Consider the following 27340-nt stretch of genomic DNA (forward strand, 5'->3'; position numbering starts at 1 on the left):
TGGCGCTAGAATAAAATCTAAAAAAGTCATTGGGATTCATCCTCTGGGGAACATCTGTATAAAACTTCATGGCGATCCATCCCATAGTTGTTGTCATACTTACAGCTGGTAAAGTCAGCAGCTCAGTTGAACCTTTAAAAACACAATGTGACAGTGAAGTTGTTTAATTACACTGCAATGCAATTCAAATGTTGTTGTTGTTGTTGTTTTTTGATGATACACAAAAGGTTTGACCTCCTTCCACTGTAGTGGAGTTGGAGGACACGGTCTGGTTGCCATGAACGATGTGAGCAGACACGGTGACCGGAGAGGCCGTCAGGATGGTGACGGTCACCGATGTCGGGACCCCAGGTCGGAGGGCTCTGGGGGCCAGCAGCAGGTAGGAGGGCCGAGAGGGCCGATGGTCGGGGCTGAGAACCAAACGAGTCACGTTAAATACACAAACACACTGGAGGCTCCTCCTGAGGGGAACACACATCTGCTGTGGTCAGAAACACTTTTAATTGGAAATACTCTGTGGATTATCCAACAAGGACACTGTGTCTGGACACATCAACGCTATCGCTAACACTCACTTGAGCATGACATGTGGATTAATCTGCCGCTGAAAATAGTCCCCAGCAAATGCTCTATTTCCTCCTGTAAAAGTTATCTTGGTTTGAACAGGGACAACAGTGATATTTGGGCTAAAATAGAGTAATAAATTAAATTGTAAAAGTCATGTTGAGCCCAAAAGAAGATTATGATAAACACATCCTAAAAATCTGAACCAAAAGGAAGATTAATAAAGACTTGTGCACCAAATACGGTGAAACTGTGCCAAACCTCTGTGAAATTACAAATGATTTATGTTGCTTTTTCAATCAAATGATACGATAATTTAATATAATAAAAAATACATTATGAGAGATTAAGTTTGTAAGTGTCCAATTTTAAGATCCTGAGAATCAAATGGTATTTAGTTTATCTTTTAGTTTGTATTTAACGTAAACATATTTTTTTATATTAATACCATTTACCAGTGATCATTTAAATCCAATGTGAGTGATATCTTGTCAGTTTTAATAATAATAATAATAATAATAATAATAACTTGCATTTATATAGTGCCTTTAAATAATAAATTTTTACATCATAAATATTCTAATATATTTATTTTTATATAAATATTTATTATTATGACAGATTAAGTTTAATCTTTAACTTTGACATTTAACAAACATTTATTTTGTTTTACATTAAGACCATTTACCAGTGATTGTTTAAATTCAGTTATATGTGAGTGATATCTTGTCAGTTTTATTATTATTATTATTATTATTATTTATAATAATAATAATAACTTGCATTTATATAGTGCCTTTCAAATGATACAATAATACATTTTACATCATAAATATAAATAAATATATAGCTGTTTAAATTCAATAATATGTGACTGATATCTTGTCAGTTTAATATATTATAAATATATTTTATTTTATCTTTTTAAGAAAACAGCCAACACAGAGATATTAGGTGACATAAACACAGAGATAGCTCAGTTCTGACCGGAGAGAAACCTCAGATAGACCCAGAATACTTTCATGGCTCTACCTGCACCTGTAAGTTTACCTGAGAGAGTGTGTGTGTGTGTGTGTGTGTGTGTGTGTGTGTGTGTGTGTGTGTGTGTGTGTGTGTGTGTGTGTGTGTGTGTGTGTGTGTGTGTGTGTGTGTGTGTGTGTGTGTGTGTGTGTGTGTGTGTGTGTGTGTGTGTGTGTGTGTGTGTGTGTGTGTGTGTGTGTGTGTGTGTGTGTGTGTGTGTGTGTGTGTGTGTGTGTGTGTGTGTGTGTGTGTGTGTGTGTGTGTGTGTGTGTGTGTGTGTGTGTGTGTGTGTGTGTGTGTGTGTGTGTGTGTGTGTGTGTGTGTGTGTGTGTGTGTGTGTGTGTGTGTGTGTGTGTGTGTGTGTGTGTGTGTGTGTGTGTGTGTGTGTGTGTGTGTGTGTGTGTGTGTGTGTGTGTGTGTGTGTGTGTGTGTGTGTGTGTGTGTGTGTGTGTGTGTGTGTGTGTGTGTGTGTGTGTGTGTGTGTGTGTGTGTGTGTGTGTGTGTGTGTGTGTGTGTGTGTGTGTGTGTGTGTGTGTGTGTGTGTGTGTGTGTGTGTGTGTGTGTGTGTGTGTGTGTGTGTGTGTGTGTGTGTGTGTGTGTGTGTGTGTGTGTGTGTGTGTGTGTGTGTGTGTGTGTGTGTGTGTGTGTGTGTGTGTGTGTGTGTGTGTGTGTGTGTGTGTGTGTGTGTGTGTGTGTGTGTGTGTGTGTGTGTGTGTGTGTGTGTGTGTGTGTGTGTGTGTGTGTGTGTGTGTGTGTGTGTGTGTGTGTGTGTGTGTGTGTGTGTGTGTGTGTGTGTGTGTGTGTGTGTGTGTGTGTGTGTGTGTGTGTGTGTTTGTTTACCTGTGCGTGGTGTTCTGGGCGGTGGTGAGGACGATGAGGCCGAAGAATCCCCACGCCTGGAGACGCTCCATTTGCATGAATGAACTTCACTCCACGGGGCTTCACTCAGTGCTGGGAGCAGGTGAGGTCAGGTCTTCATACCTGCAGACAGTGACCCCTCCTCCTCCTCCTCCTCCTCCTCCTCCTCCTCCTCCTCCTCCTCCTCCTCCTCCTCCTCCTCCTCCTCCTCCTCCTCCTCCTCCTCATACACGGTATCACCTGATTAACTGAACCAGTGTCAGTTTACATGAACCCCCCCGGGAGGACTCATTTCTGGGTGTTTCCACTCTGAGGAGATTCACTCTGTTCACTCAGAGGAATACCTGTGATGATATTATTATTAAGTATGTATAATGTCTCCATTAGTTCAGTCTCACTGCCGCCATGGCGACTGTTGTCCCTCTGCCTCACGGCGCCTACATGGAGCTGGAAGAGGACAGTAGGTGTCCTCCCAGGGGACTCTGAAACCTAAAGGGTTTTCACTGGAAAACAAAGAGGAGTGAGTTCCTATGAGAATTGTTCAGGGTGGTTTAAGGCGACTCACAGTCTGTTGTATTTTTATTGTTAGCCGAGTTAGCAACGATTAGATGATGATCCCCAGAGGATGAACTTTGGTAATCCCCTGACTTTTCCTCCAGTGCTGCAGGAGGTTGACATTTGTGAAATATCACAACAACTGTTGGATGGATTGCCGTGAAATCAGATACACACATTCATCTCCACCTCAGGATGAATTATGATAACGTCCATGATCCCACGACTATTTCTCCATAGTCATAAACCTCCAATACTTTGGTTTATGACCCCAAACCTCAAACAGAAACTAGAATATATGCAAGAATATGAATATTTATATATAAATAAATAAAACGACTAATACTACTACTACTACTACTAATAATAATAATAATAATAATAATAATAATAATAGTAATAATCCAAACAGAAACGCTCAAGAATAAAAATAAATAAATAAAACTACTTCTATTACTACTACTACTATTATTATTATTACTATTATTATTATTAATATTATTATTAATAATAATAATAATAATAATAATAATAATAATCCAAACAGAAACTCTCAAGAATAAAAATAAATACAGTAAATAAAACTACTACTACTACTACTACTAATAATAATAATAATTCTGTTCACCTCCATTGTCTTGATGGCTCTCAAAACCTGGACAAATAAAAGCAAATATATCTGTGTGGGTACATAGTTAGTATGAAAATATGTTTTTTGCAACTTTGGTGAACTGGTCCTTTATAATATCTGGCCTTACACGATCATATGCATGTTTTTTTATTTATGTTTTGGGTACTTTAAAACAACATTAACTTTAAATCATTGCCTACCATTTTCAAGGCATGTCATCAGTCTATTTCAGTCTTATTGTGAATTAATCATTTAAAAATTGTTGGCGGGTCCAAAATGATTGTTTTGTTAATCTCTGTGGAAGATATGTGACGTTTGGTTTCTAACAAGGCTTGAGAGCTAACAGTAAAACAACGTCTCGGGGTCATCAGTGATCAAGTTGCCAGTTAGTGCTGAAAAAAATGTCTGTATTTGACGGTAAGTTTCTGACAACCACTTGTTTTTAAGAATGCCAGGCTGAATGTTATCAATGTAATCAATAACACCTTTAATAAATGGTTTTCAACATTTTCATAAAAGTTAGGTGCTGTTCATTATTTCAACAGCAGATGGTGGTAACTAACAGTAAATTATCAGTGAAGTCAAACTGGAATAAAAATGCAGAATATTTAATAACTAGGTGTTTCTGTTATTTAACTGACCTTCATTAATATGCATGGGATGGACAAAATAATAGAAACACCTGTCAGTATCATGCAATATAATCCAACAGCACCACAAACTGTGTCCTCTAAAATAACCATAAAGCTGAATAAAGTCTCTCTAAAACATTCATTACAGGACTGCTGTATTAGACTGGATTAGCTGTAACTATGGGTGTACCCATTAAACTGACGGCAACACTTTATAATAACCAACCTTTTATATGGTAAAATGATAGTTAATTAAACTTTAGTTAATAATAATAGTTAATTTACTTTTAACAAACAATGTAATGATAATTAATAATGTTTACTAATTATTAGTAATGCTATAATTTATGATGAATCATTAGTTTGTGTAATATGAAATGATTAGTTTATAAATTATATATTGTATTGTTGCTGATAAAAGACGAAAACAATTACATTAGGATTATATTAGTAAACTATTTATTAACTGTTTATTGTTGCATAAATTCTAACATATTATATACTATATTAAGTATTTGTTAATGATTACCAAATAATTTGTAAATCTTTAAGAATAGATAGATGGGCCAGAAATAAATTAAATAATTGATTAAATAAATATTGTTTATAGATTATTGACTTATTATGTTATAATGTGTGCATCAATAAACTGTTAAAATAACAAATTATAGCATTACTATTAATTAGTTAACATTATTAATTAGCATTTCGTTGCTTGTTAACAGTAAGATAACTATTACTATACTATACTAACGTTTATTTAACTATTAATTTACCATTAATTAATGATGGTTATTATAAAGTGTTACCAAACTGCTAACTGAGTGCTTTTGTGCCTAATATGTGTATTATTATTATTATTATATTCCAGTTGTAGTACCTCCAGGTCGCCAGAGGGCGCTGCTCTTCTTTTTCTTCTTTCTTTTTAAAGTCTCTCTTCTCCTCTGTGAGGTCAAAGGTCACACAGCAGCCAGCCAGGATGACAACATTAAGACCTTTTACCTGCGATGATCTATTTAAATTCAACAATATGTGAGTGAAATCTGGTTAATGTATTTGTTCTATTCATAACAAGCAGTGTTGTGTTTTATGTGTCATCTGCACTTCCTGTTGTTGATGTGCAGCATGGCCAACCTGACTGCACCAAACTCCATTCAAATAAATCCATAATGTAGTTATCGTATTGCTACCAGCAATAACTATACTCTTTAATGCCAAACTAAAACACTTTATGAATCGTTATTATCTTCTGAACAAATCGGCACACATTTAATCAGTCAGATAACTGTCTTTTTATTAAAAAGTGGAATATGTTTGCCTGTTTAAGCTAGCTATTTAGCTAACCTGGCTAGGACGTTAGTGAATAATGTCATATAAAAATCATGGGGTTTGGTTGGAACAGATATTCCCTATTTGGCATGAAATTCATAACATTTAGTCTTTTGCAACATTTAAATTAATAGATAAGATGTTAAATGAGAAATGTGAAATTATTCAATTGAGTTTGGTTTGTGTTTTCATAAAAAAATATTAGTAGTCTTGTAGAATAATTATTATTGACTTTATGCATAAAACAGATGAATAATTAATGATTTTATTAACTGATGTTTGTGTGTTTTATTCAACAGTAACCTGGACCCTCTGACAGAAACTGTATCCTTCATTTTAACATGAATATCTGTTGTAATATATGTTATAATCTGTCATTTCACACTTAGCTTTATTGTCATGTCATAAATTAAAACTTCCTTATATGTAACAGAAAGTGTTTTTTTTTCTTTGACCTTTGACCTCCAGTATGGGATCCCTTTTTACCTCCAGTACCTGGCTCACTGGCCAGAGTACTTCATCGTTGCTGAGGCTCCTGGTGGTGAACTGATGGGATACAGTACGTTTTTAAACACATATCTTTATTATTTAGGATTCATTAGATTGTCCTTTACTTGATTATTTTATTTTTTAGCTATACTTTGTTTTCTTTTTATTTTATAATAAAGAAATTGTGCTCCAGAGGAGGTTTCCATCACAGTGAAGCTGCTGCTTCAATAGATTTTATTTATTTATTTTATTTTAATTTAATTTAATTTAATTTAATTTGACACATTAATGTGAAAAGTCCTCAGGTGTGTTTACCTGTTGGTAGGAAGCTCAGATGTTGGTTGTGTATGACGCAATGTCTGCTGATTTTCCATTTATCAGGTCCTGGTATCATGCATGCTGCTCAAACTGTCTCTGTCTTACTGGACTCTTGAATTAACTGGAGCCATCGTTACTGTTATTAGTAACACCTGTGGTTCTCCTACTATGACAAGCTGTGAAATACACCTGTTGTTCATTACATTCAATAATCTGACCCTTAAAATGTTTTTTTTTCAGATCAAATCACTCATTAAAAGCTGTGTAATTGTTGCATATGAAATGCTCCGTAACACTTGAGAAATATTTTAATATATTAATCTTACACAACAGCAACACGTCTCACTTTATCACCCCACTGTTCTGTGTTTTGGTTTAGTAAAATAAACCCTCAGTACAGCTGAGTTGACTCTCTGACTCTCTCTTCTAGTCATGGGGAAGGCGGAGGGATCCGTGGCTCGGGAGGAGTGGCACGGTCACGTCACCGCTCTGTCAGTGGCGCCCGAGTTCAGAAGACTCGGCCTCGCCGCCAAACTGATGGAGATGCTGGAGGAGATCTCAGAGAGGTTCGTACACGTCATCACACCCTGAACAATACTCACTTCACTGTCCAATAATTCAACTGCAATCAATACTGTACATTTCAATAAATATTCTTATATTATTCTTTTATTCATAAATGTATTTAACACATCTAATAGATCCCACTTCTCAGCATTATTTTACTTATTTACACTGTGGTTATATATTGTATGTGTTTGATGCACATATTTGTATATTTATTATTTTATCATTTTATAATTCTCTAAATATATTATGTTATATGTTGTAGCATTATGCACATAATTTATATTTTACATACCTATTTTTGTCATATTTCTTTATGCTTATATAGCACGAAGAACAAACTGATAACAGGAAATGTCCCATTTTCGAAATATAAAATTAAAATCACTGTATCATGAATATATTTAAATTAAGCAGAAGCTGCATGTGGACTAAAGGGAATATTTGTATTTCATCTGTACACAGGAGGACGTAGTTCGTGTTGAGATATGGGTAATAAACATTTATAAGATCCCTAAAATCTGTTGCAGTTTTATTAAAAAAAAAAAAAAAAAATTTCTCCTTCAATTCTTTTTCTAAATTTAGATTTTCTGTATTTTGTATATCAGGACAAATATATCAGACTTATATTGTCTCAGCTGTGTGAATGTTTCACGATCGATGCCCAGGAAATATTCACATTTTTATATATTAATACCTATTTTCCCCATGAGATCTGAACACATGTTGTTTTTAAAGTTTAAAATTCACTCAACACAAAAGGTACCCTGTGTTAAGATGCTTTTATTTTGAAAATCAGATCGTTATCTCCTCACTACAGAGGTGTCACTGTGACCTTTAATGTTGTGTTGTAGGAAGGGCGGGTTCTTCGTGGATCTGTTCGTTCGAGTCTCCAACCAGGTGGCGGTGAACATGTACAAGCGTCTGGGCTACAGCGTCTACAGGACGGTGATCGAGTATTACTCCGCCAGCAACGGAGAACCCGACGAAGACGCTTACGGTGAGACGAGTTAGAGAAACAGATCATTACAGGAGCTTTATGAATATAGACCCAATCCCAGAGTCCCCCCTGAGGCCTTAAACCCTGAACCCTCAGAGACTTGACTGACATCCCCTGGTAAATGGTGAGAGAGTGAGAGGCTGCGAGGGCTCGTAATGGTAGAAATATGAATGGGACAGCACTTTGCGGCGACATATCATGTTACCGTTTTTATTTTAGGTATTTTACTGTCTATTTGAACCCAGGCCTTACGAGAATAGAAAAAATCTATTTACTTGTTTTTGTCAAACTTCATTAAGCAATATTAAAAGAAGTGGTTGATGAATAAACCCGGTGTGTAACATAGCGAGTGATGTTCCATCTTAAATCCTTAATGTTAATGTTTCTTTACGCCCCCGGGCATCCCCTGGTAATCGTGGTAACCCTGTATTTAAGTCACAACACTATGGATTGTGGGTAATTCGCTCAGACAAAGTCTGCAGAAATGGGGTCTTACGGGAATTGTTCATAAAGGGTTCAAAATGCCTGCGAGAGAGCCCTCAAGGACTCCATGATTAGACAGCAGGACGGCCCGAAACCCTCACGCACTTTGCGGGAACGTGCCTCAAAGTCTGAGTGTGGACGCTGGGACTGGGTCACGTAAAGGTTCCTCACTATACAGTCGGACAGCTCTACAGAGTGGTGAACTCACCACTATAGTGAGTGATTTTGGACACAGCCGGGGTTTATAAAAACTGACGATTCTATTTGCTTGTTGCAGACATGAGGAAAGCTCTGTCCAGAGACACGGAGAAGAAGTCAATCATCCCGCTGCCACATCCTGTCAGACCGGAGGACATCGAATAACAGTAGACTGGCTCTCTGACGCTCTGCAGCCTCATCATCACATGTGAATTATTAATATTATTCCATTGTACATAGTTAAACTGTCACACAGGCTGATTACCATCTCAGTCAGAGAGCCACGCTGTACACATTTTACTCCCCAAAGGATCAAATATTCACTTCCTGTAAATTCTAAATGAACATTTTCTAAAGAAATAAAAACGACAGGCGAGTTTGAGTTGATGTTTGTATAAAGCAGAAAAACATGGTCGTACAATAAAGACTGCTGCTGCTGAGCTGGTCGTTGTTTAAGTAGAAAAATGAATCCAGGATGAACGTCTGAGCGGGGAAATCTACTCTTTATCTTTCTCTTCATCTCCGCTCTTTTTCTCCTTCGTCTTTCCATCATCATCATCACTGTCACTCTCGCTGCTGCTGCCGCTGCTGCCGCTGCTGCTGCTGCCGTCTCGATCATCGTGCGTCTTCTCCCGCTCCGTTTCAGCTTCAGTGTTTCTGTCCGACTCGGTTTCCGGCAGCTTCTCAGGAGGAGGAGCTGCCGGTTCGTCAGACGACGTCGGCGATGGTGACGGCGGCGTCGTCGCCATCTCTTCAGCCGCTTCGGGAGACTTCTCTGGACTTTTCTCTCTCTCGTCCTCATCCTCGCCTTCGTCCTCGCCATCACCCTCCTCCTCGTCCTCACCCTCACCCTCCTCCTCGTCCTCGTCCACGATCTGCTGCCTCTTCCACATCTTCGCCATGGCGAGCAGTTTGAGGTTGGGTTGGTTGGCGGCGTCCTCGGGGAAGATGTAGTCGTAGTACTCCTCCCAACCTGCGTCCGACTGAAAGAACCACGACAACAGATTGAGATTAACACCTGCGACTGGCTGCTGCTAATTATTTATCATCCATTCATCAACATTTGAACGTGTCAGCGAAAAAATTAAACGTCTTGTTCAGTCCAAACCTCAAAGATATAAGATTTAAAAAAGAAAAGCAGCAAATCCTCATATGTGAGCTTTATATATTTATATATCTATAATAGATGATCAAGCTTGTGCTCAGTCTGATAGTTTAACTCACTCTAATATTGAACTTTCTTTATTGGCGTGGCCATAATTCTAAAACATTATAAGACGTTCGATTCTTACCCCGTCCTCGGCCGTCAGCTTTCTCCTCTTCTTCACCTTCTCCGGCAGCAGCTTCCTCACTCTCTCCACGGTGCTGTCGGAGCCAAACTCCTTCTCAAAGTCCCTCCAGGACTCCAGCAGCATCAGCCGCTCCTCCTTCTCCTCGCAGCTCCTCATGCCCTTGTTGGCCTCCTCGAAGATCTGCCGGCACTTCTGCAGCCTGTCGGGGTCGTCGATGGACAGTTCGAACTTGGCGCAGCTGATCCAAACCTGAACGGGAGGAGGAGGATGATGAAGATAAGAAGGTTTGGAAAGTTTTTTTCCAGATATTCAGTGAGCACAGAAAGCTAGAGTGTAGTCCTGACCTTGACGTGTTGCGTGCGCTGCAGCAGCCTTTTGTAAAGGTTCCTGGTGTTTCCAAATTCCTCCTGCTCGATCTCAAAGTCGATGTAGGACTTCCACAGCACCTGAAGACACATCAGATACAGACGCTTTCAAATGATCATGTTCCCCGTCAGAAAGGGCTGTCTGACAGCGAGGTAAAGCGGTGAAAACATTCTAAATATAGCGTACACTTTGCTCCAGTGCTGTTTCTCCAAACTCCATCTACTATACAGGTAGGTAATACAGGCTGGATGAATAAAGCTAATCAGTACCTCTGGCATGTCCAGTCGCGGCTGTCCGATGGCAAGTTCGAAGATGGCGCGGGCTCTCTCCACGTCTCCCAGGATGGTCTCCAGCTCGGAGAACTTGATCCAGGTGGTGCAGTTCTCGGGACTGAACTCCAGGTATTTCTCGTACAGCTTCCTGCAGCGGTCGAACTCACGCAGCTGCAGCTCCAGCTCGATGTAGCCCTTCAGCAGCTTGTTCTTCGGACATTTACCGATCGCTGTGCCCTGAAGAGGGGGGAAGAGATCACAGATAGTCAGATTGAGTTCATCTGCAGGAATCAGGCATCTGTGTTTATTAAGTTTCCTGTTTCTGCATTTTAGTGTTTAAAAAGTAAAGTGATCATCTTCACCAGATATTTTATTAACTCTATTATGCTGTTCAATATTGTGGGACAGTTGTCTTAAATTGTGGTATCTCTTAAAAATAGATTTGAATCTGAATGAAACATGAACCTGGTTAAATAAAGGAAAATGTAAATGAATAAATGATAAAACACAGCTAATATCTGAACATGTTCACCTCTAATAAACCTTTAGATTTACTAAATATTATTGTTCTGCTGACAATCTATGAAGATGTTATTTCCAACATTTATTTGTGAACTCTTTAAATGTAACCACCAATTTAACCACCTACAAATTCACTTATTTTATTGTATTTAAGTTGTATCATTTTATTCTATTTTCTTAATTACTTACATTATTATATTGAAGTTGTCTATTTTATTATATTTTATTGTTATTTTATTAATCATTTATTTTATTGTTAAATTGTTTTTGTCTTTTCCGTTGTTTTCACGGTCCACTCTTATTTCCTGCTTGTCAGTCATCCGAGAAGCACTTTGAACTGCACTAACCTGTCTGAAAGGTGCTATACAGATTGATTGATTGATTGATTGATTGATCGATCCGTTGCGGTGAATCTTACCATGACCTTTCTGGCTCCCTGCAGGTTCTTCTGCCGGATCTCAAACTGAGCGTAGAGCAGCCAAATCTTAGCGAACGTGAACTGGAATGAAAACATAAGATGATCACAATCTAATAACGGTACCGAGATGTTTACGGTTCTATATCACCTCCACCGGCTTCCTGTTTTTACTGCAGTAATAAAACCATTCTCTTTATTATCAGAGAAACAACAGAGAATCAGACACTCTGAAGCTGAATTACCTTTTTATGTGGGATGAGGTCCAGACTGGCCTGGTACACCTGCCTCGTTCTCTCAGGATCCTGACAAAGGAAACAAAAAGAATACAAATGTTTCCATCATAATTAACACACCTGACATATTTACATCTTCATTCATTAGAAATGATAATTCATTGGTCTGTTGAAGAGAAATGAAGGTTTGTAAACGGACCTTAACCTCCAGCTCTTCGTACAGCGCGTAGTTGATCCACAGGTAGATGTATCTCTTCCAGTGTCTCTTCTCCTGGATGGGGGGGATGTTGGCGATGGCTCTCTCGTAAACCTCTCTCACCGTGTCGGGGTCGGCGTCGTTCTCCACCAGGCGGAGGTAATCAAACCACGCGTCGTAGTTGTGTGGGTTCGCCTGGCAGAAACAGTTAGTGATGAGGACAGGAAGGAACTTTATTTTAGAAAACAGAATCGGGCCATACTTAATTTAGACCTGGATCTAGACTAAAATCAAATTCCATACTTTTCCCATACTGCGTAGGAACCCTGTAAAAACCTGATTGTGACCACATTGATTGATCCACGGTAAATACCTTGACTTCCTCCTCGTACTGGAACCTTCGTTTGCTGACGATGACGTCCTCGATTCCCCTCCGGTCTCCGAACTTCTTCTCGAACATGGTGTAGAACTTGAAGAGCTCCTGTGCCTGGTGTTTAGGGATTCTGTCCAAAGCGTACTTATAGATGACCCGGACACGTTCAAACTGTAGAGGAAAGGGACGTTTCACACATTCAGCACGTTGAGGTGAGAAGCAATGACCACAGTATAAAGACCAGGATATCTACATTATTAATAACTCTCCAGCAAAACAAGAAAGCAAGGGACTACGGCTCTGAATTTATTCAATCTGCTGGTTGGTTTTGTTGTGCACAAACCTCTTTCTGCGTCTCCTCAAACTTGGCGAAGGCCACGAAGAGGTGTTCGTCCACATGATCCTCTCCGAAGAAGTCCACGGACCTCTCGAACACCTTCCTGCTGTGAGCGATGTAGCCGTGCTTCTCCTCAAAACGAGCGTACTTGATCCAGTTCTTCACTTCGGGGTGAACGATGACGAGTGCAGCGGAGTTAAAGAGCTTTTAACACCTCAAACAAACATCATTTTATAGTTTTTAACACCACAAACAAATATCATTCTATAATCATTTTTCAAGCCAAAACACAAAACATTCTCTGGTTCCAGTTTCTACATGTGAAAACAGCAACAAAAGGATATATCGCTCATAAATGGTGCGGCCTTTGTCCACTTCCTTGTAGCGCAGCTCGAAGTTGATGTATGAGTGCCATGCCTGCTCATCAGGCTCCCACTCCATCCAGCGCTCAAACGCCTGCCTGCAGCCGGCCACGTTCCCCAGCATCTCCTCCATGTACGTGTACTTGTACCTTTCACAGCACAAAAAATGTAAATAAAGCAGTTCATCTGATCGATTCCTCCGACTGGGTCTGTCTGTAAATGTGAAATGAAGCACAAACTACAAGGCTACAAACTCCATTCGTACCAGAACTGGTTGACTCGTGGGAGGATGGTGATGGCTCTGTCCCAGATGTTGCGAGCGTGGTTCACCTGCCGGCTCTTCATCTCCATCTCGGCATACTTCAGCCACAGAGTGATGTTGCGGTGGTCGACGTCCAGCGCTCGCTCGTAAATGGAACGAGCCCTGAAACCAGAGGAAGCAGCGATGAGGGAAAACATATACAGCAAAGACACGCATGGCAATCCGAAAAATGTCGGTCCTGGTTGATTTAGAATTTCTATTTGAGTGAAAACAATGTGTTTAGAGTTTAGCAGTCTGGAGTCTTTTAGTTGATATATGAGCTTCAAGTTTTCAGAATTGTGTGTATAGTTAAATTTTTTGTGTGTATACAATTCAGAAAAACTGAATTTCCCCCCCCAGAAATGTCACCACAGACACCCAGTTTATAATACTGCAAATATATCATTCATCTTTCATCAGTGGGCTATCGGCTCAATCACCACAGTGTTACCTCCTTCAGCGATAACGGCGATATCAGCTAACAGTGTGCAACCATAGCTAATGTTTGGTTAGAAATGGAGTCCGCTGACGCCAACAAACAACCAGCTGCCACCACAACTCAGACTCCAAAACAAACTCCACAAAACACACAAAAAAACAAAGTTATATCTAGTCTACGTAGTGCGAGGACAAGCGTGAGCAACAGGACTCTGACTGTCGTTGACTTAACAGCCACAGGTGTCACTGTTAACAAGCTATTTGTGATTCTTACAGAGAGCACCTTTAAGGGAAAAATGGTAGAAATATAATTTCCTGGCTATAAGCACAATACCTCTGGATCTCCTTCAGGCTTTCCTCCCATTGTGCGTATTTGATCCAGTTACTGATGACAGTTCGATTCTTTCTGATGTTGTCTTCAAACCCCTGAAAGAAAAGACGGACGATGGTTTGAATAAAAAGTCCCAAAACAACAACGTTGTCTGATCGTCTTTCTGATGTGTATTTGAGCAAACATGAGTCTTAGAATGGAAGTATAATCACATGATCTCACACTTTTAAATTAATCATATGTTGAATTGGACAAGTAATGATGTTATTATGTCAAATATGAGCTGGAGAATCTCAACTGTTTTGGTCAGATTTCACCCTTGAATGCTGCACATTTAAATCAAAACACTGCCGTCAGTGAAGAAGATGAGAGGAAAGCAGTTACCTTTCTCTTCCTGAGTTTGTAATCGTTGAGCTCCTCCTCATCGGTGATCTTCTGTTTCGGCGGCGGCGGCAGAAGTTCGAGCTCCCTCTCTTTGGCTTCCCTCAGCAGCTGCTCAGCAGTGATCTGAACCTCTGCGGGAGCTTTATTCTTCACCTGAAAAACAAGAACAAGTCCTTTAACATGCTGCTGCTGCAGTCGTGAGCGTAACGTCTCGATGTTCTTAATGCTGACTATTCTTAACTTGTGAAACTGTCGAAGTTTCTTAGCCCATAACATAAAGATTTTGCTTATAAAGTCTTAAGTTTCAGTCAACACAAAAACAGGAATTTAACAGAAAACGTTTCACGAAGTAAACTGGGAATATTTTAGAGATAACTGGGAACAAATCATGGCTGCGTGTGTTTTAGCAGTATTATACAAATGGTGTACCTAACATGACTGCAAACAACTGATGTTATGTAGGAGTGGATGACATTATACTTAAAGGAAAACCTACATAGAGCCACATAATATGTCTATGTACACAGCTTTATAAAGGTACAACATCATAACCCAGAGACACAGGTAGGCCTTCTTGTTACACAATATAGATGAGACTGAAAACAAATTCCACTTAATGTTTTAGTACTTATTATATTTTGATTTCAGGGCTACATTTTGTGTAAAATATGAATTTTATTTTGTTTGGATGGCTATGCAAGACCTGAGCTGTCGGGAGCTCATGTCTTTTTTGTGGCAAACTTAATTAGAGATAGAGAGAGAAGACTTAGCGTGTTTTTATTTTCTAATCTTCAATGTTTTTATAACTCTTTTAATTATTTCACAATGTTCTTGAATGTTTATGTAAAGCACTTTGAATTGCCCTGTTGCTGAAATGTGCTCTACAAATAAAGCTGCCTTGCCTATTATTATTACTACTACTACTACTAGTACTACTACTACTAGTACTACTACTCCTACTACTACTAGTACTACTACTACTACTAGTACTACTACTACTACTAGTACTACTACTAGTACTACTACTACTAGTACTACTACTACTAGTACTACTACTACCACTACTACTACTGCTACTACTAGTACTACTACTACTACCACTACCACTACTAGTACTACTACTACTACTACTACTACTACTACTAGTACTACTACTACCACTACTACTCCTACTCCTAGTACTACTCCTACGCAGCCAAATCTGCTGACCATGTTTTAAATATTAATAACATATAGTAAATATGTTTGTCTTTAGAAAGAGTGAAACCAGGCCTTTCAGATCAGTCAACAGGATCAACAGGATCAGTTGAGTATGTTAATAATGAAACAGAGCTCAGCCTGATGGAGGAACAGAACCTTCAGTTCAGTCAACAGGATCAGTTGAGTATGTTAATAATGAAACAGAGTTCAGCCTGATGGAGGAACAGAACCTTCAGTTCGCTCAGACAGGAAACACTGTCTAACGTTAATGCTGTTTCCTTCAGGCTAACGTTACCACTCTAAAACTATAGTTAAATGTATATTATTATCAGAGATTACAGATAAATGCGAGCTGAACGTAGTTAAATCAACTCTGAGCTCTCTCTGTTAGCATTAGCTTAGCTCAGCTCATGGCTCTTTCTCACCTTCGCCACTTTGGGGATCCGCTGCTTACCCGCCGCGGTGGACGCCATGCTGTCAGCAGGGTTAACACACACAAACTAAGTTTACCAAACTAACTGAAACCGTTTCAACCAGAACACTAAACCAGCAGAACCCAGAACCAGCAGAACACTAAACCAGAACCACAACGAGACGTTCATCAAGCGGGATCCGCCATGACAGATCCCACAATGCCTTGCGAGTAGTGATGTTTCGGTCGCGAACGAGCCGACTCAAAGAGCTGGCTCTTTTAAAAGGTTTGTAAGATTCAGAAATGTCTTGTTAACAGCAACACCTGTGGTAAAAGTACACATCTAAATGTACTTAAAGTAAAAGACTAATGGGCCTTGATTAACTGACTTATTATTCATGATAATTAATAGTGAAGAATCAATGTTTATATACAGTTAGATAGTTTAGTCCAGTGGTTCCCAACCTTGGGGTCGGACCCCTCCAGAGGGTCACCGGATAAAGGCCGTACGTTTTTATGGTGCAATTCATTTGCAAGTCAATATATTTTGTCGAACTATTGCTTTTGTCATGAGTACTTTCACACAGAACGCCAATATTTCGCGGCAAAAAACCAACATACTTTTTTTTCTCAATGAGGTTGATTTTTATGAGTTTTCTCATCACAATTAAGAGCATCAACCGATCACGTTGGATGGAACGGGTTGAGTTTCTCCTATATTTATGATTTATTTAAATAACAACACAGAGGCTCCGTAGTCTGAACCAAGACGGCAAACTTTATTATTCCTTTCAACCTTAAAGGGCCTGTTTGTAAGAATCAGAAATTGCTTGTTAACAGCGACACCTGTGGCCGTTAGGTCAAGGAAAGTCAGCGTCCTGTTGCTCGCGCTTGTGCTCGCTCTAAATAGACATGAAGGAGCATCGCTCAACACAGTGAGGTGACACACGTCAGCTAAAGCGGTCGAGCGGAGCGGTCTGCACAGCGTAGCCACACGCAAGCGCACATGGGAAACCGACCCGCAATGATTTATACGTGTAAAAAGTTACAAACTCAAAACTGCGCTAAATTTGGCTGAATTATAAAAGGCAGAAGTGGTAAAACGAAGAGCCGTTTGGAAGCCGAAAGAGCCGGCTCTTCTTGGTGAGCTGAGCCAAAAGATCTGGCTCACTAAAAAGAGCCCAAATTCCCATCACTAACGCGCGACTTCCGTTCCGTTGCTATGGTTACGGAGTTTGTGACTGCAGAGAGCATCTTTGCTAACAGCTAACAGCTAACAGCTAACAGCTAACAGATAGTTACCTTCAATCATTTACTGTTTTATAAAGCTAACAGCTAAATATCATTTAGTTCATAATCTCACCCGCAAACAATAGAAAGTTCACCAATAAGACTGAAGTTGTAGTTTATAAAGGAGGACTGTGACAGGTGAGTAACACTGGTTCTGGTTCTGGTTCTGGTTCACATTCAGACTTTAACTGTAGTGGGTATATATATATTATTATTTATTATTTATTATAGTTACTGTAGTGGGTATATATATATTTATTTATTATTTATTATAGTTAGTGGGTGTATATATATTTTTTTTAATTTATTATTTAATAACTAGTTGTTGGTGTATATATATATTATGATTTATTATTTATTATAGTTACTGTAGTGGGTATATATATATTATTATTTATTATTTATTATAGTTAGTGGGTGTATATATATATATTTGTATTTATTATTTAATAACTAGTTGTTGGTGTATATATATATCATGATTTATGATTTATTATAGTTACTGTAGTGGAGTAGTACTTTATATTACTCCACTACATCTCAGAGGCAAATATTGTAGTTTTTACAACACTAGCTAACTGTTACATCTGACAACTTTAGTCACTTTACAAATCAAGATTTCTTCATACAAAACATAGGAAGAGCTTACGGTATAAAATATGATGTTTGATTAATTAGTCTTTAAAGGTGCTATTGATAATATAACGTTCAGCCACTAGATGTCACACTTTGTTAGAAACCTTGTTAGAAGTGGGAACCAAACGTCAGATATCTTTTTTATTTTTAATAATTTCTAATGCTGATGTCGTTTTCTTTTATGTACGTCTTGTTTTGTCTCTTTGTTCGTTTCTATGCTCATTACTTAGAAGTTTGTTGATAAACTTTTGTAAGTATGAGCAGTAAATTGCATATATGAAAACAATCTCGAAAAAATTAAGTATAAAAAAAAGATATCAGATATCTTCCTCAGAATTAAACAAAACATTAATTTTGGACACACAAAAACTTTAAAAGAATTAATTCACAATCATAATAATATTTTTTAGGAAAAGCGATACTTTTATTTGGCACCTTTCTAAAAGCTCTGTGGATGTATTATTATTATTATTATTATTATTATTATTATTATTATTATTATTTTAAAGAAAATATTTGTTTACAAAAAATCATTTTCAATCAATCATTTTTTTTATTATTATTTTTTACTATTGGTTGGACAAAACAAACATTGTGAAGGTGTCACGTTGGGCTTTGGGTCATTGTGGCGGCATTTCTCACTATTTTTTTTTCAAACCAAACAATTAATCGATTAATGGAGCAAATAATCATAATCCATACAGATAATCATTAGTTAATACTTCAAAATGAGCTCCAGCTCAACCAACAACAGTAAAATCATGCTTTTACATTAATGCATCAGTAATAATAATCTAATGATAGAATATATAATTTATTAATTATATTAATTAATTAATTAATATTAATTTTATACTTTTAATACTTTAAGTACATTTTCCTGATTATACTTACATACATTTACGTAAGTAACATTTTCAATGCAGAATTTTTGTAACAGAATATTTTTACAGTGTGGTATTAGTACTTTCACTTGACTAAATGGGATCTGAATACTTCTTCCACCTCTGGTTTTGTTGTGGCTGATTTGATTCTGTGCTGTTCTCTTAAAGTCAGTCCAGGTGAAGATGAGGACCATAACATCAGCCAGGGGCCAACAGGAAACTGTGACCGTCAGAAGGAGTGAATCAGCGGATGCTCAGGGGATCGACAGCCTCATCAGCCGCTCGGCTATGGCAGTTTTTGGAAGGATCAACGTAATTCATCTTCTGTAAGACAAAACATTTCTTTGTTTAGTGTCTTAACCCTCCTGTTGTGTTCGTTTCATGTTTATTAACTGTTGTGTTCCCTGTCCAAAATGATACATATCATCACCTAATGTAGAGTTAGATCTTTTTATCAACTCAAGTTCTTGTTAACATTACAAGTTCTGAACTTCTATTTGCTATTTATGGCCTGTAGGCCTCGTTGACCTGAGCTCATACAACTAGTTGTTGAGTAAATAAAAGCTAAATGTATGGATTATTTTGACTATAACAAATATGTTTCCAGTCAGAACTGACTGGTATGATTTTATTAGTAAAGAAAGGACATAAAGGCATCAGTCTCTTTCTGGATCTGTGTTGTCTTCATCATGACTTCATGACTTCCTCCTTTAATGTATCTTCACTGTCAGTTTCCTGGCCTCTCTCTGTTCACATGTCGTGTGTGGACAAAGTTATGGAGATTAAATTAACTATATTTTTCAGAGAGAAAACTTGTAAATCGGTCAAATTCAACAGGAGGTTTCAGTATAGAGTGTAGACAGTAATTAACAGGCCTTCTGTATAGAGGTATACAGAATAAATACCTGTCAGACACCAGGGCTTTGACCACCTCCACTCCTGCTGTAGTGTTAGTTTCTCTTTTTGTAAAAGGTCACAGAGTAAATGTGATGTCATCTCAACATGGTTCTTGTTTCGTCCAGAGAGAAAGCCAATCTGGCCGTGACTCTGGCCAATGAAAAGGACGACATCGTGGCTCACGCTTCCTTCTTCGATCACCCGGTCGGCGACCTGGTGGATCAGACTCAGTGGGAACCGTTCCTCCAGAAACACTTCGGCGCTGGACAATGCACAGTGTGTATCGTTCATGAATTCAGATAATACAGCAAAGAGCTGCTGATGTGGAGTTGTTTTTAAGATTAATACTTTGTGTGCTATTAGTTTTTAACTGTACAAGATCACATGGATCTTTAGCACCAACAGATCTAATCTGATATGCTCATACTAAGACTGTTTCACTATTTAAAGTTTGAAGTAAAACTACTTCTTAGATGAGAAAACTTGCTGAATCTTCTTCCCTCTGCAGCCTTTGAACACACTCTTCCTCCACCTCTTCGTGGCACAGCCGGATTTCGCCACAGCAAGTGTAAAAGAAATAATGAGGTATGAAAAAATAAGGGTATAAGCCCTTTTTTAAAGGAATAAAACGCGTTGACGTTTTGTATGGTGTAGTGATTACAGACAGCTGAACTATAAAGTTATGAACATAACTGTCAGGGTTCAACTCCCAAATCTCACACATATTAAAAACAGTAGTTACTGTAAGGTGCTTTGGTTAGACGCAACCACAGAATGTAGATTCATAGAGGTTAATGTTATAATTCCTGCTCTGCTTTTCTTTACAGGGCTGTCTTTAACGCCGTCGCAGAGCTTGAACACGTCTGCCTGGTCAGCCCGAACGTTGGTGCTTTAGGTGAAGAGCTCCTTCAAATTCATTGTTAGGTTTTTCATTAATTCAGAAAGTAACTTGCGAGTCTTGTGATTTCTGTTTGTCCAGAGCCGGCGCTGGATGAGGTGTTTGAGCCGCTGCAGCGCCTGACTCACACCGCGCCTCAGTGCTTAGCGTTGATCTGCCACAGACAAGAACACTATCCAAAGCGCCACATCCGTCCAGCCAGGTGATTCCAGCTGACTCCTCCTCACTAACATAGTATCTGCAGTGAAATGTATATACAGTATAGCTCAAATACATATAGTGCATATTCATGTTTAGTGCAGTGAAAACAGTGTGGAGATCAAGGTGATGAACTTTTGCCTTCATCTTAAGCATGTCATGAGCTGGCTGGAATGCCCTCCTAACTTAGTTAGGTTTAGGAAAAACATCATGGTTGGCCTTAAAACAAGTAGGTAGACTAAATGCAATACGTATGGAAACAACGTAACATCAGTACGGAAAACACGTCATAAGCGTCACTAAAAAACCCGTGAGACCAGCAGTCTCTCTCTCTTTTTATTCTACGTCACTAACTCTGAACGTAGTATATTCACGTGCATGCACAGACTACTCTGTAGTCAGCACAGACTACTCTGTAGTCAGTACAGACTACATGGCGTGCATATGAACAGTGTTGTTATTGCCTTGCTCGTTATCGTGTAATTCGTGTCATTTTCGTGCAGCCGGGCTGACTTTAACGGTCATGTATCGTGCCCACATTTCATTAGAAGCACACAGTGTGACGAGAGTGGCTGTGGGTCTTTTGTGCTGGAACTGGGTGAAGTTAAAGCTGCATTAATTGCTTTTTTCTGGCCACATGGGGGCAGAAGAAAAACAAGCTGACAAACTGAAACCGTAAACTCTGATCTAAAAGAGGCTAAAAGGTTTTGAGGAGCTGCTGATTTTGTTATAATTATTAGTGGGTTAAGCACTATCAGTCGGCCTTTTCATGTTACAGAGAGTGATATGATTGATTGTAATATAAATCACAGCTAAAGGGGAGAATATTTTCCAAGGACTCCTTGATAATCATAACACCGATGAAGCATAATGCATTACGAAATTACATTTTTACTCAACTTGACAGCATTTATAACCTACATTTAAAGAAATTTTACCCCTGACAGAGTGACACGGACCCCACTTTGAGAATCACTGATATACATTATATTGACTGGTGGTTCTTTAAGCTGAAGGCTTCTCCTCTATTTGTACATTCCAGGGTTGAAGATCATGATGACATCGTGCGAGTGATTTCAGAGCAGACCAAACTTCTGTCAGCCCTCGACCAGCCGTACCTCCTGGCAGAGCTCATCGAGACACAGAACGAGGAAAATCAGATCGCTGTTTGTGAGGTTTGTTCCAACTTTTAACCTTTTCCTCACTTAAAACACACAGAATTCCACGTTTCTTTAAATTTCAGGTTAATTTTTGATCCGCAGAAGTTAAATTAAATACTGTAGCTGCACCCTCCTGCTTGTCTGATCGTATGAGAGTTATGTGATTTGTTCCCAGTCCTTTCTGATCCATAATGTCATAGCAGCTCGCTGACGATGCTTTGACTGAAACCCCGTTGGGGTGCGTTCCCTCGGGGAACCAGGGAGGCGACAGATCTCCTCTCCCCTCCCCGCCAGTCGGGCCGACATGTGTTCACGGCAGCATATGGCAGATACGAGCTGATACTTGGCCAAGACATGCTCTCACTGAACATATTGTGTCCAGACATCTGAAGCATTTTGGGCTTTTTGTCTGAATATGTTCAGCAGTCGGAGAACAAACAGTCCAACATTGCCCCAGAGGGTTGGGCTGTTCACTCTGCTCAACGCAATAACCTCTTTGAGAAGATACAGAATATATATTTAATATTTAAATAGTTCTTATCCTGGTATATGATCTGTTACAGACACATTTCAGTCCAAAACTGAAGCCCAGTTTAAAATAATAATACAAAAGCTAAGGAGATTTGTCAAATATTTAATCCTCTTATCAACATGGGAGTGGACAAATATGCTGCTTTATGCAAATGTATGTATATATTTATTATTGGAAATCAATTAACAACACCAATCAATGACAGATATTTTCCAGAAACCCTCACAGGTACTGCATTTAGCATAAAACAATATGCTCCAATCATAACATAGCAAACTGCTGTTTACATTCACACATCTGGAGGTCAGAGGTCAAGGGACCCCTTTGAAAATGGACACAGCAGTTTTTCCTGATGTGAAAATGATCATTCCCTCTAATATTGTCATCATATTGCAATGTCAGTCAAAATAATCATAATTAGATATTTTTTTCAAAATCGTGCAGCCTTAGTTATAGATATGTATTATAGTAAGAGGGAAATCTGATGTAAAGATGTCTGTGTCTGTGTGTGTGTTTTCTCTGCAGAGTCACGGAGCCGCCGTCGGCCTCATTAGCGTCACTCGTGATGTCAATTTGAGACGTCTGCACGACGGCTTTGACCTGAGTGAGTTCGATGGTTTGTCCAAACTGCAGCAACACGACGAAGCTGCTGCTCAGTCCGACTCAGGAGAAACCCAGACCCACGACTCACAGCAGGTAAATCACTGTAACTGTAACTTACAGGTAGTAGTAAAGACATGATGAAGTATGAAAACAACAGTGTCTAACAGTACAGCAGTCTTACAGTCTTCAGTCTTTATCTTCTACTTTGTGATGTGTTTGTGTTTATTGTCACTTTCATCAGGAGGAGAAACAGTCGACTGGACGTGTTTCAGAGAAACCCAACGCTTTCTGTATTGACTTCTTCGTTGTTAACAAGAACTATGAAACAAGGTAAAGTCAAGCTGAGGTCTGGGTGAGGGTGTTAATTAAATACATATCTTCTAAAATTAAAGGATACAGTTGGCAATAATCTATGTTTTTTATTATTGTCAACAAATCCCATGAAAAGTGTCACTGAGTTACATGTTCCTTCATCACCATCAACACACACACGGTAGTTTATTCTGACTCAACCCCACACACACTGTCCAGCTGCCACTAATACTCACTAGAGCACCACATGTGGATTCATCCGCCATTGAAAATAGTCCCCAACAAATGCTCTATTTCCTCCTGTTTGTTTGATAAAAACTACAGAGACCAACTGGTTTAGGATATTACTGAGACTTTTAAAAAAAAAAAGAGATGTTTTTTCTAGGGCTGTCAAAGTTAACGTTAATAACGCATTAACACAAATTTGTTTTAACGCCAATAATTTCTTCAACGCATTAATGCAGCTGGCGATTTTTAGGTCATGTCATACTAGCCTCTCGCGAAGGAGGTTAAATAACGCTCCAACTTGCACTAAATTTTGGCGATGAAAAACTGTTATGTCCATTTTCAAAGGGGTCCCTTGACCTCTGACCTCCAGATGTGTGAATGTAAATGGGTTCTTTGGGTACCCACGAGTCTCCCCTTTACAGACATGCCCACTTTATGATAATCACATGCAGTTTGGGGCAAGTCATAGTCAAGTCAGCACACTGACACACTGACAGCTGTTGTTGCCTGTTGGGCTGCAGTTTGCCATGTTATGATTGGAGCGTATTGTTTTATGCTAAATGCAGTACCTGTGAGGGTTTCTGGATCAATATCTGTCATTGATTGGTGTTGTTCATTGATTTACAATAATAAATATATACATACATTTGCATAAAGAAAGCATATTTGTCCACTCCCATGTTGATAAGAGGATTAAATACTTGACAAATCTCCCTTTAAGGTTCATTTTGAACACATAAAAAATGTGTAATTAATTTGCGTAGAGCCACAGACAGGAAGTCAGAAAGTTTTGAGAGACTGACTGAACACATCGTTGGTTTTGGTCTTTTCTTGGGATTCGTTGACCATAATAAATATATAGAATAACGGCTACCTTCTCCTTTAATTAAATGCAAAAAAAAACTTGAATAGTCTTGAGCTCAAGAAAATGTTTTCTGCAGGTTTCTCCTGATCCTACTTGTTGTGATGAACTTCAAGAATATTTTATTTATATCAAAGTAGACCCTAAAATTCTTATATAATCAAAAATGTTTTAATGTTTTGACATGTAACATGTTGTATAACCCGAGGAAAGTACACAGTAAATACTGCAATATGTTGGACAGAATTGATTTCTTGTATTTATAAATATGAGATATTCAACATTAAAGTGAAAGAAGATGAAGAAACAGTTAGTTAAAGGGCAACATGCAACTTATGCAACAATATTTTAAAAAGTATTCCATATTTTAAACCTGCATATTTGCTGAATGTGTGAGGCGGTGCTGATGGCAGCCGTCCAGCGTTACATCAGTCATATGTTGTGTTAAAGCAGAGAGAGTGACTGTTAGTTGGCTCCTGCTGAGCTCCTCTCACCGCCGCCGTACCTCCCAGCTGTTACTGAATATGGTGGCGAGCCGCTTCCCGCCGAGAGTGAGCATGTTATTAATGAGAGCTGTGCTGACAGTGACAGCGTGACAGGGTTGAAGGCGAGAAGTTGAGCTGGAAGCAGCGGGCAGGCCGCTCGGCCAGTTGTTGCACCACAGTGAAAGCTTGGCTCTGATTCTCAAGTTGGCATTCACACATATTATCACTTAAATTCCCCTTCTTCTTGTTCTTCTTGTTCTTCTTGTTCTTCTTGTTCTTCTTGTTCTTCTTCTTCTTCTTCTTCTTCTTCTTCTCTTTCAGATCAGTGGACTTTATTCCATATATATTCAAACTTTTCCCTGTAAGTATCATCTTGTTTTTTACTAGAAAATAAGTCTTTGTTTACGAGCGTCCCAAACAGACAACGGAACATAAGTCAGTGTATCTGTGCAGGAGATAACAGAACAAAACTCAAATGTCCCTGGAATCATAATGTGTGCAAGAAGTGTGACAGTTAGAGAAATAAGTCCCAGTATGTAAAAGTAAGAAGCTGGATTCCTTCACACATTCGGGGGGATTTTTAAATTAATCTACATTGATTTCCAGGAAAGTTTATAAAGTTTAAGATCCCTGAGAATTATTTAGAAAATTACCTTTTTTAATATGGAGGATGGAACCTGCCAAAATAAAAAATAAATGCATAAATAAATAAATGACTCGACATTAAAAGTAGCAAAACCAATATTAATAATAAATGTATAATAAATTAATTAATTGATAAAATGTGAGTTAATATTGCTTTTTTTAAATTTATTTACCTTTGCATTAATTCCCTTATTTATTTACGCTTCTGTTTGATTTCCACTTTTATTTATCTATGTATTTAATTTTATGATTTTTCAAAATATATATATTTTTTTTATTTTTATTTTTTTGTAAATGTATATATTTATTTTAGTGTTTAAGCATTTGTTTATTTAAGTTATTTATGCTAAGACTGAAAGCATGACACAACATGAAAGCAACGCCCCCTCATTTGCATAACGAAACAGAAATGTAAAAACAAATGTATGAATAAATGTATAAAGAAAAGAATACAGAGATAAATAAGTCTTTGGGAAATAAATAAGGGTTGAAATGCTAAGGAAAAAACATGCAGAAATAAATGAATAAATGCTTAAACACATAAATAAATACATACATTTAAAAATAAATATAAAATAAATAAATGAATATATTAAAAAATTCATAAAGATAAATGCATATAAAAATAGAAATGGAAAATTAAACAGAAGAGTAAATGAATAAGGGAATTAATAAAAAAAAGTAAATAAATAAAAAAGCAAATTAAATATTAAATACTAATTTATGTCACATTTTATCAATTGCTACTTTTAATGGCATATTTATTTATTTATTTATTGAGTCATTTATTTATTTATTTTTATTTTGCCAGATTCCGTCTTCTATATTTTAATGATATATTGAACATATCTGCTCAGTGAAGTGTGTGTGTTGGTATTAGTTGTCCTCTTGTCCGTCTGTCCATCAGGACCTGGACTACTGCATCATCACCGTCCCGACGCTGTCCCCTGAGTTCCTGTTGCTGCAGAGTTTCGTCAGGGTGCCGCCCCGCACCACCAGCTCGCTGCCCCGTGAACTCTACGTCTTCCAACGTGCCAGCCTCAGGTGGGTTCTTTTCCTGCTTCTTACAGGCAGCATCAGTGTGTCAGGTTGCTGTCTTGGTACGGCTGCCAGGATAACAAGTTTACAGCTTTAATATTGTTAGTGCTCAGAGAGGAGGTCTCTACATACCTGTGGCTCCAACTGTGAATGAAAATTGCATTCATAAACACTCAATCAATCAATCAGACTTTATTTTTACAGCACTTTTCATACAAAATGAAATGTAAGAAAAGTAAAAAACTAAATAGAAAGAGGAACTGATGAAAAACCATCATAAACCTCGTCAATTGTTAATGAGAGAAAACACCAGAGGCAAGATAAAGACTCAACATATTACAATAAGGAAAACAGTGTTTCTATGTATTCAAAACTCGTCCATGGACCCCCTACAGTACCATCACAGACCACTAGGGGTCCATGGACCTCTGGTTGAGAAACAGCATCTTATACTGCAGGATGCAGAAACTGTTGTGGGTCACAGAAAGAATAAAATCCAGAGTAGAAACAGACAGTCCGCTTGGTGATGATCCTCTATATGTATTGTAACTAATACTTATTATTCCTGTTAATGTTCTCCACATAGTAACA

At 38.3% G+C, this 27340-nt stretch overlaps 4 protein-coding genes across 4 annotated transcripts in view; 2 read left to right on the plus strand and 2 right to left on the minus strand.

Moving 5' to 3' along the window:
- cd109 (CD109 molecule) overlaps positions 1-6514 on the minus strand; it is a 39676-nt gene extending 33162 nt beyond the window's left edge. The window contains exons 1-5 of the mRNA XM_074616475.1: positions 6394-6514; positions 2675-2690; positions 2425-2620; positions 235-410; positions 104-132 (exon numbers count right to left, since the gene is read on the minus strand). Coding sequence (XP_074472576.1) covers positions 104-132; positions 235-410; positions 2425-2501 — 282 coding nt within the window. The 5' untranslated portion in view covers positions 2502-2620; positions 2675-2690; positions 6394-6514. The remainder of the gene's footprint in view (positions 1-103; positions 133-234; positions 411-2424; positions 2621-2674; positions 2691-6393) is intronic.
- Positions 5160-9084, plus strand: naa20 (N-alpha-acetyltransferase 20, NatB catalytic subunit). Its single transcript, XM_074614801.1, has 6 exons — positions 5160-5292; positions 5889-5913; positions 6058-6148; positions 6827-6962; positions 7818-7963; positions 8724-9084. The coding sequence occupies exons 1-6, from the start codon at positions 5240-5242 to the stop codon at positions 8807-8809; spliced, it is 537 nt and encodes a 178-aa protein (XP_074470902.1). The 5' UTR covers positions 5160-5239; the 3' UTR covers positions 8810-9084.
- Positions 9022-16328, minus strand: crnkl1 (crooked neck pre-mRNA splicing factor 1). The gene is made up of 14 exons (XM_074614800.1): positions 16095-16328; positions 14470-14622; positions 14089-14180; positions 13281-13439; positions 12998-13164; positions 12660-12838; positions 12317-12487; positions 11947-12138; positions 11757-11816; positions 11515-11595; positions 10572-10811; positions 10281-10382; positions 9937-10185; positions 9022-9627 (listed from the first exon to the last, which is right to left on the minus strand). Exons 1-14 carry the CDS (start codon positions 16140-16142, stop codon positions 9142-9144), a joined length of 2379 nt encoding a protein of 792 aa, XP_074470901.1. The 5' UTR covers positions 16143-16328; the 3' UTR covers positions 9022-9141.
- Positions 16329-17299: 971 nt separating this feature from the next.
- The window catches only part of cfap61 (cilia and flagella associated protein 61), a 40624-nt gene continuing 30583 nt past the window's right edge, over positions 17300-27340 (plus strand). Inside the window, exons 1-11 of the mRNA XM_074616011.1 lie at positions 17300-17509; positions 19060-19217; positions 19914-20064; positions 20297-20373; positions 20616-20683; positions 20768-20888; positions 21927-22059; positions 23102-23272; positions 23421-23509; positions 25388-25427; positions 26619-26755. Of these exons, the coding sequence (XP_074472112.1) occupies positions 19075-19217; positions 19914-20064; positions 20297-20373; positions 20616-20683; positions 20768-20888; positions 21927-22059; positions 23102-23272; positions 23421-23509; positions 25388-25427; positions 26619-26755 (1130 nt within the window). The 5' untranslated portion in view covers positions 17300-17509; positions 19060-19074. The remainder of the gene's footprint in view (positions 17510-19059; positions 19218-19913; positions 20065-20296; positions 20374-20615; positions 20684-20767; positions 20889-21926; positions 22060-23101; positions 23273-23420; positions 23510-25387; positions 25428-26618; positions 26756-27340) is intronic.

This window comes from Sebastes fasciatus, chromosome 18, assembly GCF_043250625.1.
Source record: "Sebastes fasciatus isolate fSebFas1 chromosome 18, fSebFas1.pri, whole genome shotgun sequence".
NCBI lineage: Eukaryota > Metazoa > Chordata > Actinopteri > Perciformes > Sebastidae > Sebastes > Sebastes fasciatus.

Bases quoted from the DNA above. Each gene is read 5' to 3' on its own strand.
- crnkl1 (XM_074614800.1), bottom strand. From the start codon at position 16,142: ATGGCGTCCACCGCGGCGGGTAAGCAGCGGATCCCCAAAGTGGCGAAG. The intron at 13,440-14,088 runs GTATTGTGCTTA...CTCTGGTTTCAG, and splicing joins AGCCTGAAGGAGATCCAGAG to GGCTCGTTCCATTTACGAGC. The intron at 10,812-11,514 runs GTAAGATTCACC...CCCCCTCTTCAG, and splicing joins AGGGAGCCAGAAAGGTCATG to GGCACAGCGATCGGTAAATG.
- naa20 (XM_074614801.1), top strand. From the start codon at position 5,240: ATGACAACATTAAGACCTTTTACCTGCGATGATCTATTTAAATTCAAC. The intron at 5,914-6,057 runs GTATCCTTCATT...TTTGACCTCCAG, and splicing joins TGGACCCTCTGACAGAAACT to TATGGGATCCCTTTTTACCT. The intron at 6,963-7,817 runs GTTCGTACACGT...GTTGTGTTGTAG, and splicing joins CTGGAGGAGATCTCAGAGAG to GAAGGGCGGGTTCTTCGTGG.